Consider the following 14,331-nt stretch of genomic DNA (forward strand, 5'->3'; position numbering starts at 1 on the left):
CTGGCCCAGGTCCAATAAAGAACCAACTTGTTCTAGGTTTAGCTTTGTTCTGCTGCTGAGGGTCAAGTCTTGTTTCCCCCATTTCCATATACCCAGTGCAAGTGACTAGAGGGGTAACACCGTAGGACTCCATCGTCTCGTCCTTCTCCACTTTTACTGCACAAACTTTTGTGACAAAGTCCATGGAGATCTGAATGTGGCGCACTAAGATGTTGGCCAATTATTTAGTGATGTTCTACATCTCCTTCCCTGGGTATGTCACGGAGTCTATACAGGCCTGGGGTGGCTTTCCCTGGTGGCACCAAGCTGGGCCGATTATTCTTCTCATGGTGTTGCAAAAGTCCATCACCTTCTTGAGCAAAGATGGGCGAGATATTGGGAGATATTGGGTTCTGTGATGAGTAGACCTAGTAGGAGGAGCTTAGGGATAACAGGGGTAGGTAGATGTGGCCCCAGGGTGGCTTGTGGGCTCTCTGATTAATAGGGTGAGGGACAGCAATGCAGTGGGAGCTCAAATGGAGGGGTGGAGACCTTTGATTTATCTGGCGTTTCTCCATTTAATTACCTCCTCCCTTTTCTTAGGAAGCTCATTGGTGTCAGCTATCCCTCATTCGCCAACCGGGAATCCGCCTTTTCAAAAGTCAAAAATCCCAAAATGGACTTGCGCCTTGTGGTGCGAAACACGAAGCGAAGCGTGGAACTGATAAATGTGTTCGGCAGCCTGACGGGACTGGTCGAGCCGGGTAAGGGGCGCCGCTTGGGCTGAGCCAAACTGGAAAAGAAAATTCTTTCAGTGTGTGGCCTGACTCTCTTCCCTCCATTCTCAGAACATTACATTGTGGTTGGAGCTCAGAGAGACTCTTTGGGTCCCGGTGCCGCCAAGTCAGCAGTAGGCACTGCCATCTTGTTGGAACTGGCACGCACTATATCCATGATGGTCCATAATGGTGAGTGCCAATCTGTCTCAGGAAAGGAGGAGGGGACAGAGCGACTGTGAAACAGCATTATATATATATATATATATGTTCCAGGGTTCAAGCCCCGCCGCAGCTTGCTCTTCGTTAGTTGGGATGCTGGAGATTTCGGAAGTGTTGGAGCCACAGAGTGGTTAGAGGTACGACTGCGCCATATTGTTTTGCTTCATCCCGTTAGACTGGGCTTAGGGTAAGAAGGGATTTGTGTGTGTGTTGCAGGGGTATCTGAGCATGTTGCACCTGAAGGCTGCTGCCTACGTCAGCGTGGATTCTGCAGTGTTGGGTAAGTACCAGCGGTACAGTAAGTGGCTCTGTAGGTACACGGAGCTACTCGCACACAGTCACGCACAGCGATTATGCATTATATTTAGCCATTTAGTGACTCAAGGGAACCCAAATAGACTTGCCCTTGGGAATTAGGGCGGGAGACCCACAAAATCTTGTCGGATCCTACAGAATCCGATCCCCGCGGATAAAAAGGTCCATCGTGTGAAAACTCATGGCGAGAATCAATTTGAGATGGGGTCCAATTGGCGAGAATCAATTTGAGATGGGGTCCAATTGGCGACAATCAATTTGAGATGGGGTCCAATTGGCGACAATCAATTTGAGATGGGGTCCAATTGGCGACAATCAATTTGAGATGGGGTCCAATTGGCGACAATCAATTTGAGATGGGGTCAGAAAAACTGATCTTAAATCTTGTGGAAACTGAATTTGGATTGGAATTTGAATCTCGTCCATGAGTTCAAGAGAGAACTTTATGTTATTAATTTGGCCCAAAGTCATAAAGCGCCTTTTATTCATTCGCCCACATCCCGCACCCAATGGGGTCAGTGAGGGAAAAGCCTTTTGGGCTCCATCAGAATTGATCTTGTCGGATTCAGTCGCAGCGTTCCCGTTCCACGGGCGCCTTGTGTCAGGTAGGGAATCTCCTATCTCATATTAATACACCTGTGTTGTTGGATTCCAGGGGATACGAAGTTTATTGCAAGATCAAGTCCATTATTCAAAAGCCTAATCAAGAACATAATGAAGCAGGTACGTGTGGGGGGGTGGAAAAAGGCTGGGGAGGAAGGAGTAGGGCAAATGGGTCAGGTGAAAAGAGGGGAAGAGTGAAAGAGGTGGGGAAAGTGGAAGGAGGGATAGAGTGGAAGGGGTGGGAAGAGGGGAAGGAAGGGAAGAGTGGGAGGGGTGGGAAGAGGGGAAGGAAGGGAAGAGTGGGAGGAAGGGGAAGAGTGGGAGGAGGGGAAGAGTGGGAGGAAGGGAAGAGTGGGAGGAAGGGAAGAGTGGAAGGAGGGGGAAGAGGGGAAGGAAGGGAAGAGTGGGAGGAAGGGAAGAGTGGTAGAAAGGGAAGAGTGGAAGAAAGGGAAGACTGGAAGGAAGGGAAGAGTGGGAGGAAGGGAAGAGTGGGAGGAAGGGAAGAGTGGAAAGAAGGGGAAGAGTGGGAGGAAGGGAAGAGTAGAAGGAAGGAAGAGTGGAAGGAAGGGAAGAGTGGGAGGAAGGGAAGAGTGGAAAGAAGGGGAAGACTGGAAGGAAGGGAAGAGTGGGAGGAAGGGAAAAGTGGAAAGAAGGGGAAGACTGGAAGGAAGGGAAGAGTGGAAAGAAGGGGAAGACTGGAAGGAAGGGAAGAGTGGGAGGAAGGGAAGAGTGGAAAGAAGGGGAAGAGTGGGAGGAAGGAAGAGTAGAAGGAAGGAAGAGTGGAAGAAAGGGAAGAGTGGGAGGAAGGGAAGAGTGGGAGGAAGGGAAGAGTGGAAAGAAGGGGAAGAGTGGAAGGAAGGGAAGAGTGGAAGGAAGGGGAAGAGTGGAAGGAAGGGAAGAGTGGAAGGAAGGGGAAGAGTGGAAGGAAGGGGAAGAGTGGAAGGAAGGGGAAGAGTGGGAGGAAGGGAAGAGTAGAAGGAAGGAAGAGTGGAAGGAAGGGAAGAGCGGGAGGAAGGGAAGAGGGGAAGAGTGGAAGGAAGGGGAAGAGTGGAAGGAAGGGAAGAGCGGGAGGAAGGGAAGAGGGGAAGAGTGGGAGGAAGGGAAGAGTAGAAGGAAGGGAAGAGTGGAAGGAAGGGAAGAGCGGGAGGAAGGGAAGAGGGGAAGAGTGGAAGGAAGGGGAAGAGTGGAAGGGGTGGGAAGAGTGGAAGGAGGGGAAGAGTGGAATTAGGGGGAGAGAGCAAGGAGGGGATGAGTGGAATTAGGGGGAGAGAGCAAGGAGGGGATGAGTGGAATTAGGGGGAGAGAGCAAGGAGGGGATGAGTGGAATTAGGGGGAGAGTGCAAGGAGGGGATGAGTGGAATTAGGGGGAGAGAGCAAGGAGGGGATGAGTGGAATTAGGGGGAGAGAGCAAGGAGGAGATGAGTGGAATTAGGGGGAGAGAGCAAGGAGGGGATGAGTGGAATTAGGGGGAGAGAGCAAGGAGGGGATGAGTGGAATTAGGGGGAGAGAGCAAGGAGGGGATGAGTGGAATTAGGGGGAGAGAGCAAGGAGGGGATGAGTGGAATTAGGGGGAGAGAGCAAGGAGGGGATGAGTGGAATTAGGGGGAGAGAGCAAGGAGGGGATGAGTGGAATTAGGGGGAGAGAGCAAGGAGGGGATGAGTGGAATTAGGGGGAGAGAGCAAGGAGGGGATGAGTGGAATTAGGGGGAGAGAGCAAGGAGGGGATGAGTGGAATTAGGGGGAGAGAGCAAGGAGGGGATGAGTGGAATTAGGGGGAGAGAGCAAGGAGGGGATGAGTGGAATTAGGGGGAGAGAGCAAGGAGGGGATGAGTGGAATTAGGGGGAGAGAGCAAGGAGGGGATGAGTGGAATTAGGGGGAGAGAGCAAGGAGGGGATGAGTGGAATTAGGGGGAGAGAGCAAGGAGGGGATGAGTGGAATTAGGGGGAGAGAGCAAGGAGGGGATGAGTGGAATTAGGGGGAGAGAGCAAGGAGGGGATGAGTGGAATTAGGGGGAGAGAGCAAGGAGGGGATGAGTGGAATTAGGGGGAGAGAGCAAGGAGGGGATGAGTGCATAAGAAAGATAAAAGGTGGGATAACGTCAGGGAAGAGGAAGAGTGAATAGGAAAGACAAGATGGAGTGAAGTGAAACAGTAGGTAGGTAGAGTGGAGGGAGAGGGTTAGAAGAAAGGGGGGGAAATATTTGATGTCTAGAATACTCTTGGCCTCACTTACTTACACCAAATGTTGGGTTGTGCAGTAATCCATGGCAACCAATCCAATGTTTATTCAGACAGGTTGCTAAGGGTTACTGCCCAGTTACTGTAAAGGAGCATAAGGGTCATACCAGCAAATGTACAGTAAGTGATAATGTTAATTGGCTAATTTAGTACAAAAGGTAAGTGCCCAGGATTAGGCCACTGGCACAAGCAGAAGAGCCCTGGGCACATTGGGGGGGTAATTGGGAGAAATAAGGGGCTTATTAGTAAGAATAACTTTCCCCAGCAGACTAATAGGCACAAAGGGGAGGGGCAGTCTGGAAACTGATCGCTACAATATTCTCCTACTCACAGGTAGACAACCCGCGGCGCAGCCAGCACAATATCTATGAAAATGCTATGTCCCAAAATATTAAAAACTGGGAAACGGAAGAGTAAGTGCCCGGAAATATCCATATACCCCTCCCTATAACTCCTCCCACTGCTCCATATACCCCTCCCTATAACTCCTCCTATTGCTCCATATACCCCTCCCTATAACTCCTCCTACTGCTCCATATACCCCTCCCTATAACTCCTCCCATTGCTCCATATACCCCTCCCTATAACTCCTCCCATTGCTCCATATACCCCTCCCTATAACTCCTCTCATTGCTCCATATACCCCTCCCTATAACTCCTCCTACTGCTCCATATACCCCTCCCTATAACTCCTCCCATTGCTCCATATACCCCTCCCTATAACTCCTCCTACTGCTCCATATACCCCTCCCTATAACTCCTCCCATTGCTCCATATACCCCTCCCTATAACTCCTCCTATTGCTCCATATACCCCTCCCTATAACCCCTCCTATTGCTCCATATACCCCTCCCTATAACCCCTCCCATTGCTCCATATACCCCTCCCTATAACCCCTCCCATTGCTCCATATACCCCTCCCTATAACCCCTCCCATTGCTCCATATACCCCTCCCTATAACTCCTCCCACTGCTCCATATACCCCTCCCTATAACTCCTCCCACTGCTCCATATACCCCTCCCTATAACTCCTCCTATTGCTCCATATACCCCTCCCTATAACCCCTCCTATTGCTCCATATACCCCTCCCTATAACCCCTCCCATTGCTCCATATACCCCTCCCTATAACTCCTCCCACTGCTCCATATACCCCTCCCTATAACTCCTCCCACTGCTCCATATACCCCTCCCTATAACTCCTCCTATTCCTCCATATAACCCTCCCTATAACTCCTCCCATTGCTCCATATACCCCTCCCTATAACTCCTCCTACTGCTCCATATACCCCTCCCTATAACTCCTCCCATTGCTCCATATACCCCTCCCTATAACTTCTCCTATTGCTCCATATACCCCTCCCTATAACTCCTCCCATTGCTCAATATACCCCTCCCTATAACTCCTCCCATTGCTCAATATACCCCTCCCTATAACTCCTCCCATTGCCATATAACCCTCCCTATAACTCCTCCATATACCCCTCCCTATAACTCCTCCTATTGCTCCATATACCCCTCCCTATAACTCCTCCTATTGCTCCATATACTCCTCCCTATAACTCCTCCCATTGTGCCATATAACCCTCCCTATAACTCCTCCTATTGCTCCATATACCCCCTATAACTCCTCCCATTGCTCAATATACCCCTCCCTATAACTCCTCCCATTGTGCCATATAACCCTCCCTATAACTCCTCCATATACCCCTCCCTATAACTCCTCCCATTGCTCCATATACCCCTCCCTATAAACTCCTCCCATTGCTCCATATACCCCTCCCTATAACTCCTCCTATTGCTCCATATACCCCTCCCTATAACTCCTCCCATTGCTCAATATACCCCTCCCTATAACTCCTCCCATTGTGCCATATAACCCTCCCTATAACTCCTCCATATACCCCTCCCTATAACTCCTCCCATTGCTCCATATACCCCTCCCTATAACTCCTCCCATTGCTCCATATACCCCTCCCTATAACTCCTCCTATTGCTCCATATACCCCTCCCTATAACTCCTCCCATTGCTCAATATACCCCTCCCTATAACTCCTCCCATTGTGCCATATAACCCTCCCTATAACTCCTCCATATACCCCTCCCTATAACTCCTCCCACTGCTCCATATACCCCTCCCTATAACTCCTCCAATTGCTCCATATACCCCTCCCTATAACTCCTCCTATTGCTCCATATACCCCTCCCTATAACTCCTCCCATTGCTCCATATACCCCTCCCTATAACTCCTCCCATTGCTCCATATACCCCTCCCTATAACTCCTCCCATTGCTCCATATACCCCTCCCTATAACTCCTCCCATTGCTCCATATACCCCTCCCTATAACTCCTCCCATTGCTCCATATACCTCTCCCTATAACTCCTCCCATTGCTCCATATACCCCTCCCTATAACCCCTCCCATTGCTCCATATACCCCTCCCTATAACTCCTCCTATTGCTCCATATACCTCTCCCTATAACCCCTCCCATTGCTCCATATACCCCTCCCTATAACTCCTCCCATTGCTCCATATACCCCCCCATAACCCCTCCCATTGCTCCATATACCCCTCCCTATAACCCCTCCCATTGCTCCATATACCCCTCCCTATAACTCCTCCTATTGCTCCATATACCTCTCCCTATAACCCCTCCCATTGCTCCATATACCCCTCCCTATAACTCCTCCTATTGCTCCATATACCCATCCCTATAACTCCTCTCATTGCTCCATTTACCCCTCCCTATAACTCCTCCCATTGCTCCATATACCCCTCCCTTTAACTCCTCCTATTGCTCCATATACCTCTCCCTATAACCCCTCCCATTGCTCCATATACCCCTCCCTATAACCCCTCCCATTGCTCCATATACTCCTCCCTATAACTCCTCCCATTGCTCCATATACCCCTCCCTATAACTCCTCCTATTGCTCCATATACCTCTCCCTATAACCCCTCCCATTGATCCATATACTCCTCCCTATAACTCCTCCTATTGCTCCATATACCCCTCCCTATAACCCCTCCCATTGCTCCATATACCCCTCCCTATAACCATTCCTAACATTCCATACATACTCTATTTCTTTCCCCCAGTTTGCGCCCCCTGCTGGTGGACACGAGTGCCTTTGCCTTTACTGCCTTTGCTGGGGTGCCTGCGGTGGGATTTTCATTCGAGGAGGTGAGATTTAGGGGTACATGTGGCGCCGTATGATCTGACTGCCTCCCCACACTGACTGGGAAGCATTTTCAAGGATTCATTAATCTGTTGTGACTTGTTGGGGGGCTGTATAATGCCCAGGGGGGCTATAGGGAGAGATGTAAGTGTCCCAGTGTGATCCAGTTACTTACCCAGGTTCCTCCCATACAGTTGGACCACCCCTACCAGTACCTGGACAGCCAATACGATGATTACAAACGCCTGAATGAAGTGGTGGGGGGCCGGCTGGCGGCGGTGTCTCTCAGTTTGGCGGAAGTGGCCGGACTCATGTTAATCAAACTCTCCCACGACCACATCCTCCCCCTCGATTACTCTGCCTACAACAGCGCCCTCCTCCAGCACAACATCGACCTGAACCAGTACAGCAGCAAGCTGCAGGTCAGCCCCCCAATTCCCTCACAGGGGAGCCCCCCGTATCCTACACAGGTCAGCCCCCCATATTCCCACACAGGGGAGCCCCCCGTATCCTACACAGGTCAGCCCCCCATATTCCCACACAGGGGAGCCCCCCATATCCCACACAGGGGAGCCCCCCATATCCTACACAGGGGAGCCCCCCATATCCTACACAGGGGAGCCCCCCGTATCCTACACAGGGGAGCCCCCCATATCCTACACAGGGTAGCCCCCCGTATCCCACACAGGGGAGCCCCCCCTTTTCCTACACAGGGGAGCCCCCCCATATCCTACACAGGGGAGCCCCCCGTATCCCACACAGATGAATCCTACACAGGGGAGCCCCCGTTATCCTACACAGACGAATCCTACACAGGGGAGCCCCCCGTATCCTACACAGATGAGCCAACCAACAGGGGAGCCCCCCGTATCCTACACAGACGAGCCAACCAACAGGGGAGCCCCCGTATCCTACACAGACGAGCCAACCAACAGGGGAGCCCCCCGTATCCTACACAGACGAGCCAACCAACAGGGGAGCCCCCCGTATCCTACACAGACGAGCCAACCAACAGGGGAGCCCCCCGTATCCTACACAGACGAGCCAACCAACAGGGGAGCCCCCCGTATCCTACACAGACAAGCCGACCAACAGGGGAGCCCCCCGTATCCTACACAGACGAGCCAACCAACAGGGGAGCCCCCCGTATCCTACACAGACGAGCCAACCAACAGGGGAGCCCCCCGTATCCTACACAGGGGAGCCAACCAACAGGGGAGCCCCCCATATCCTACACAGATGAGCCAACCAACAGGGGAGCCCCCCGTATCCTACACAGACGAGCCAACCAACAGGGGAGCCCCCCGTATCCTACACAGGGGAGCCAACCAACAGGGGAGCCCCCCGTATCCTACACAGACGAATCCTACACAGGGGAGCCAACCAACAGGGGAGCCCCCCGTATCCTACACAGACGAGCCAACCAACAAGGGAGCCCCCCGTATCCTACACAGACGAATCCTACACAGGGGAGCCAACCAACAGGGGAGCCCCCCGTATCCTACACAGGGGAGCCAACCAACAAGGGAGCCCCCCGTATCCTACACAGACGAATCCTACACAGGGGAGCCAACCAACAGGGGAGCCCCCCGTATCCTACACAGGGGAGCCAACCAACAGGGGAGCCCCCCGTATCCTACACAGGGGAGCCAACCAACAGGGGAGCCCCCCGTATCCTACACAGGGGAGCCAACCAACAGGGGAGCCCTCCGTATCCTACACAGGGGAGCCAACCAACAAGGGAGCCCCCCGTATCCTACACAGACGAATCCTACACAGGGGAGCCAACCAACAGGGGAGCCCCCCGTATCCTACACAGGGGAGCCAACCAACAAGGGAGCCCCCTGTATCCTACACAGACGTATCCTACACAGGGGAGCCAACCAACAAGGGAGCCCCCCGTATCCTACACAGACGAATCCTACACAGGGGAGCCAACCAACAGGGGAGCCCCCCGTATCCTACACAGACGAATCCTACACAGGGGAGCCAACCAACAGGGGAGCCCCCCGTATCCTACACAGACGAGCCAACCAACAAGGGAGCCCCCCGTATCCTACACAGACGAATCCTACACAGGGGAGCCCCCTGTATCCTACACAGGGGAGCCCACCAAATTAGGGCACAACGGGGGCCCCAAGTGCAGGGTTACCCCACACTACAATGCTGTACTTATCTAAGATGTTTAATTCCCCAACCCACAGGAATATGGGCTCACCCTCCAATGGCTCTCCTCGGCGCGGGGGGATTACACACGAGCAACGCAGACCCTGAAGAAGGCCCTTAGCCTGTCGGACCTGAGCAACGAGAAGCTGATTCAGTCCTTCAACGTGCGCATCATGAGGGTGAGAAATCCTTCTAATGACTTATTGGTAACTTGCTCTAAAATGAAATGGTACGACCCAGCGGGAGCCTGTCTCATTGGTGCGTCACACCCAGTGGCCCCTAATGGGACCCCATTACACTTGAGGCTGCTGCTATTGTGATTGGTTGACTGATATGGCGCCTTGTTTTTTTATAGGTGGAATTCTATTTCCTGTCCCAGTATGTCTCTGCCACTGAGTTCCCGTACCGGCACATTCTGATTGGTCGGGGAGAACACACTTTGGAAGCTCTGATCGATCACCTCAAGAACAGTACAAACAATATCGACGTTGGGCTCCTGCGCAAACAACTCGCCCTTTTTACTCTGACAGTGAAAGGGGCGGCCAATGCCCTGAGCGGGGAAGTCTGGGAAATCCAAGGCAGCTTCTAGGGTGCCCTGGGTGAAAAGCCACGCCGGCGCTCTGATTATGAACGCTCGTTAGTATTCACTCATTATAGACGCAATGGGGTATGTACCAAAGTATTCTGATTATTTGCAGCTGGCTCCTAGTTGGGTAGGGTTCTCACTTTCCACTTCAGTTGTGTATCCATGGTGGGGGTCAGTTGGGTATCCATGGTGGGGGTCAGTTGTGTATCCATGGTGGGGGTCAGTTGTGTATCCATGGCGAGGGTCAGTTGTGTATCCATGGCGAGGGTCAGTTGGGTATCCATGGTGGGGGTCAGTTGGGTATCCATGGTGGGGGTCAGTTGTGTATCCATGGCGAGGGTCAGTTGTGTATCCATGGCGAGGGTCAGTTGTGTATCCATGGCGAGGGTCAGTTGGGTATCCATGGTGGGGGTCAGTTGGGTATCCATGGTGGGGGTCAGTTGGGTATCCATGGTGGGGGTCAGTTGTGTATCCATGGTGGGGGTCAGTTGTGTATCCATGGCGAGGGTCAGTTGTGTATCCATGGTGGGGGTCAGTTGGGTATCCATGGTGGGGGTCAGTTGGGTATCCATGGTGGGGGTCAGTTGTGTATCCATGGCGAGGGTCAGTTGTGTATCCATGGTGGGGGTCAGTTGGGTATCCATGGTGGGGGTCAGTTGTGTATCCATGGCGATGGTCAGTTATCTATCCATGGTGAGGGTCAGTTGTGTATCCATGGTGGGGGTCAGTTGTCTATCCATGGTGAGGGTCAGTTGTGTATCCATGGCGATGGTCAGTTATCTATCCATGGTGAGGGTCAGTTGTGTATCCATGGTGATGGTCACTTGTGTATCCATGGAGATGGTCAGATGTGTATCCATGGTTAGGGTCAGTTGTGTATCCATGGTGATGGTCAGTTGTGTATCCATGGTGAGGGTCAGTTGTGTATCCATGGCGATAGTCAAATCATACTTTGGTACAACCCCACAATTTGTAGTAACTTCATCAGAGCCTTCATTATCAGCCCCAGCGTGGCCTTCTAATTGCACCTTTCATTTAACGTCTAATTTATGTCTTAATTTATCAGTGACAGTGCTCACTATAAATCATACTGTGTCGGGGATAAATATAATGTTTGTTTGTTGCGCCAGATTCATCACGTGGGTTAATTTATCAGTGACAGTGCTCACTATAAATCATACTGTGTCGGGGATAAATATAGTTTGTTTGTTGCGCCAGATTCATCACGTGGGTTAATTTATCAGTGACAGTGCTCACTATAAATCATACTGTGTCGGGGATAAATAATATGTTTGTTTTTTTGTGCCAGATTCATTGCGTGGGTTAATTTATCAGTGACAGTGCTCACTATAAATCATACTGTGTTGGGGATAAATATAATGTTTGGTTTTTTTTGCGCCAGATTCATCACGTGGGTTAATTTATCAGTGACAGTGCTCACTATAAATCATACTGTGTTGGGGATAAATATAATTTGTTTGGTTTTTTTTGCGCCAGATTCATCACGTGGGTTAATTTATCAGTGACAGTGCTCACTATAAATCATACTGTGTCGGGGATAAATAATATGTTTGTTTTTTTGTGCCAGATTCATTGCGTGGGTTCATTTATCAGTGACAGTGCTCACTATAAATCATACTGTGTCGGGGATAAATAATATGTTTGGTTTTTTGCGCCAGATTCATCACGTGGGTTAATTTATCAGTGACAGTGCTCACTATAAATCATACTGTGTCGGGGATAAATAATATGTTTGTTTTTTTGCGCCAGATTCATCACGTGGGTTAATTTATCAGTGACAGTGCTCACTATAAATCATACTGTGTTGGGGATAAATATAATGTTTGGTTTTTTTTGCGCCAGATTCATCACGTGGGTTAATTTATCAGTGACAGTGCTCGCTATAAATGATACTGTGGATATACAGTGGTGTGAAAAACTATTTGCCCCCTTCCTGATTTCTTATTCTTTTGCATGTTTGTCACACAAAATGTTTCTGATCATCAAACACATTTAACTATTAGTCAAAGATAACACAAGTAAACACAAAATGCAGTTTTTAAATGAGGGTTTTTATTATTTAGGGAGAAAAAAAATCCAAACCTACATGGCCCTGTGTGAAAAAGTAATTGCCCCCTGAACCTAATAACTGGTTGGGCCACCCTTAGCAGCAATAACTGCAATCAAGCGTTTGCGATAACTTGCAACGAGTCTTTTACAGCGCTCTGGAGGAATTTTGGCCCACTCATCTTTGCAGAATTGTTGTAATTCAGCTTTATTTGAGTGTTTTCTAGCATGAACCGCCTTTTTAAGGTCATGCCACAACATCTCAATAGGATTCAGGTCAGGACTTTGACTAGGCCACTCCAAAGTCTTCATTTTGTTTTTCTTCAGCCATTCAGAGGTGGATTTGCTGGTGTGTTTTGGGTCATTGTCCTGCTGCAGCACCCAAGATCGCTTCAGCTTGAGTTGACGAACAGATGGCCGGACATTCTCCTTCAGGATTTTTTGGTAGACAGTAGAATTCATGGTTCCATCTATCACAGCAAGCCTTCCAGGTCCTGAAGCAGCAAAACAACCCCAGACCATCACACTACCACCACCATATTTTACTGTTGGTATGATGTTCTTTTTCTGAAATGCTGTGTTACTTTTACGCCAGATGTAACAGGACACGCACCTTCCAAAAAGTTCAACTTTTGTCTCGTCGGTCCACAAGGTATTTTCCCAAAAGTCTTGGCAATCATTGAGATGTTTTTTAGCAAAATTGAGACGAGCCATAATGTTCTTTTTCCTTAAAAGTGGTTTGCGCCTTGGAAATCTGCCATGCAGGCCGTTTTTGCCCAGTCTCTTTCTTATGGTGGAGTCGGGAACACTGACCTTAATTGAGGCAAGTGAGGCCTGCAGTTCTTTAGATGTTGTCCTGGGGTCTTTTGTGGCCTCTCGGATGAGTTGTCTCTGCGCTCTTGGGGTAATTTTGGTCGGCCGGCCAATCCTGGGAAGGTTCACCACTGTTCCATGTTTTTGCCATTTGTGGATAATGGCTCTCACTGTGGTTCGCTGGAGTCCCAAAGCTTTAGAAATGGCTTTATAACCTTTACCAGACTGATAGATCTCAATTACTTTTGTTCTCATTTGTTCCTGAATTTCTTTGGATCTTGGCATGATGTGTAGCTTTTGAGGTGCTTTTGGGCTACTTCTCTGTGTCAGGTAGCTCCTATTTAACTGATTTCTTGATTGAAACAGGTGTGGCAGTAATCAGGCCTGGGGGTGACTACAGAAATTGATATTGAAATTGAAAATTGAAATTGATAAACCACAGTTAAGTTATTTTTTAACAAGGGGGGCAATCACTTTTTCACACAGGGCCATGTAGATTTGGAGTTTTTTTTCTCCCTTAATAACGTAAACTTCATTTTAAAACTGCATTTTGTGTTCAATTATGTTATTTTGACTAATAGTTAACGGTTTTTGATGAGCAGAAACATTTAAGTGTGACAAACATGCAAAAGAATAAGAAATCAGGAAGGGGGCAAATAGTTTTTCACACCACTGTAGTGATGAAAGGCAATAGTTAAAATGGCAGCTTTTTATTATTTTTATTAACCATTGTGATTGTGCAGCTCATTAAGCTTCTGCCACTACTAGTGGTAATAATGTATTTGGCTAATACAGGAATAGTGCCAGTAAGCTCCAACACAAACCCGGCTGCTGTACCTTTTTTATATATGGCCCCTCCCCCTCTCTGCAGCCCACCCCGTACCTCTTTGGCATTGGCCTGCTTCCCTCTTCTCATTCCTCTGGCTGCACAGGGTATGTATTAATAGGAGGGCATAGCAATGCACTGATTGGCTGCAGATACTCCATCCTATCAGAGGCTAGCACTGGCCCCACCTCCTGTATTACCTGTTGATATCACTAGAGAATAAGGTGCCAGCCATTTGTGCCAGTTGCTACAGGCTGACAGCTAGTTCTGCCCCTGTAGCACCACCTCTCACAGCGCCACCTTGTGCCATGGCTCTGAATGGCAGGGCCCTTGTTCCAAAGTCATTGCTGATATAAGGAAATGCATGGAATGGTTTATCACTGACAGTGATCAGTAGAACTGCTCTTTCTCCCTATTAAATGCATTATTTTCCCAATCTAAACACTTGCCTGGTCCTTTCCTTTCTGATTATAGTCATTATATTGGTACTGGTGTGATGTTTTCATTGATAATGGGGCCTACGGAATAACCTGATGCCTGGGATCAGACTTCCTTCT

The 14,331-nt window shown here is 49.6% G+C and overlaps 2 protein-coding genes across 4 annotated transcripts in view; both read left to right on the forward strand.

Moving 5' to 3' along the window:
• Window positions 1-11,443, forward strand: part of tfr2 (transferrin receptor 2) — a 28,622-nt gene extending 17,179 nt beyond the window's left edge. For both annotated transcript variants that reach the window (XM_031899628.1, XM_031899627.1), the window contains exons 10-19: window positions 583-743; window positions 828-947; window positions 1,032-1,114; window positions 1,194-1,257; window positions 1,948-2,015; window positions 4,467-4,546; window positions 7,237-7,321; window positions 7,511-7,738; window positions 9,521-9,661; window positions 9,838-11,443. In XM_031899628.1, coding sequence (XP_031755488.1) covers window positions 583-743; window positions 828-947; window positions 1,032-1,114; window positions 1,194-1,257; window positions 1,948-2,015; window positions 4,467-4,546; window positions 7,237-7,321; window positions 7,511-7,738; window positions 9,521-9,661; window positions 9,838-10,071 — 1,264 coding nt within the window. In that variant the 3' untranslated portion in view covers window positions 10,072-11,443. The remainder of the gene's footprint in view (window positions 1-582; window positions 744-827; window positions 948-1,031; window positions 1,115-1,193; window positions 1,258-1,947; window positions 2,016-4,466; window positions 4,547-7,236; window positions 7,322-7,510; window positions 7,739-9,520; window positions 9,662-9,837) is intronic.
• LOC105945865 lies at window positions 10,178-11,443 on the forward strand. 2 transcript variants are annotated; one of them, XM_031899629.1, is made up of 2 exons: window positions 10,178-10,233; window positions 10,282-11,443. In XM_031899629.1, the coding sequence occupies exons 1-2, from the start codon at window positions 10,231-10,233 to the stop codon at window positions 11,302-11,304; spliced, it is 1,026 nt and encodes a 341-aa protein (XP_031755489.1). In that variant the 5' UTR covers window positions 10,178-10,230; the 3' UTR covers window positions 11,305-11,443. The 2 variants fall into 2 exon arrangements, with proteins under 2 accessions (XP_031755489.1, XP_031755490.1); XM_031899630.1 differs by having other exon boundaries at window positions 10,209-11,152; window positions 11,243-11,443.
• Window positions 11,444-14,331: the final 2,888 nt, after the last annotated feature.

This window comes from Xenopus tropicalis, chromosome 3 (genome assembly GCF_000004195.4).
Source record: "Xenopus tropicalis strain Nigerian chromosome 3, UCB_Xtro_10.0, whole genome shotgun sequence".
Classification (NCBI taxonomy): Eukaryota; Metazoa; Chordata; class Amphibia; order Anura; family Pipidae; genus Xenopus; species Xenopus tropicalis.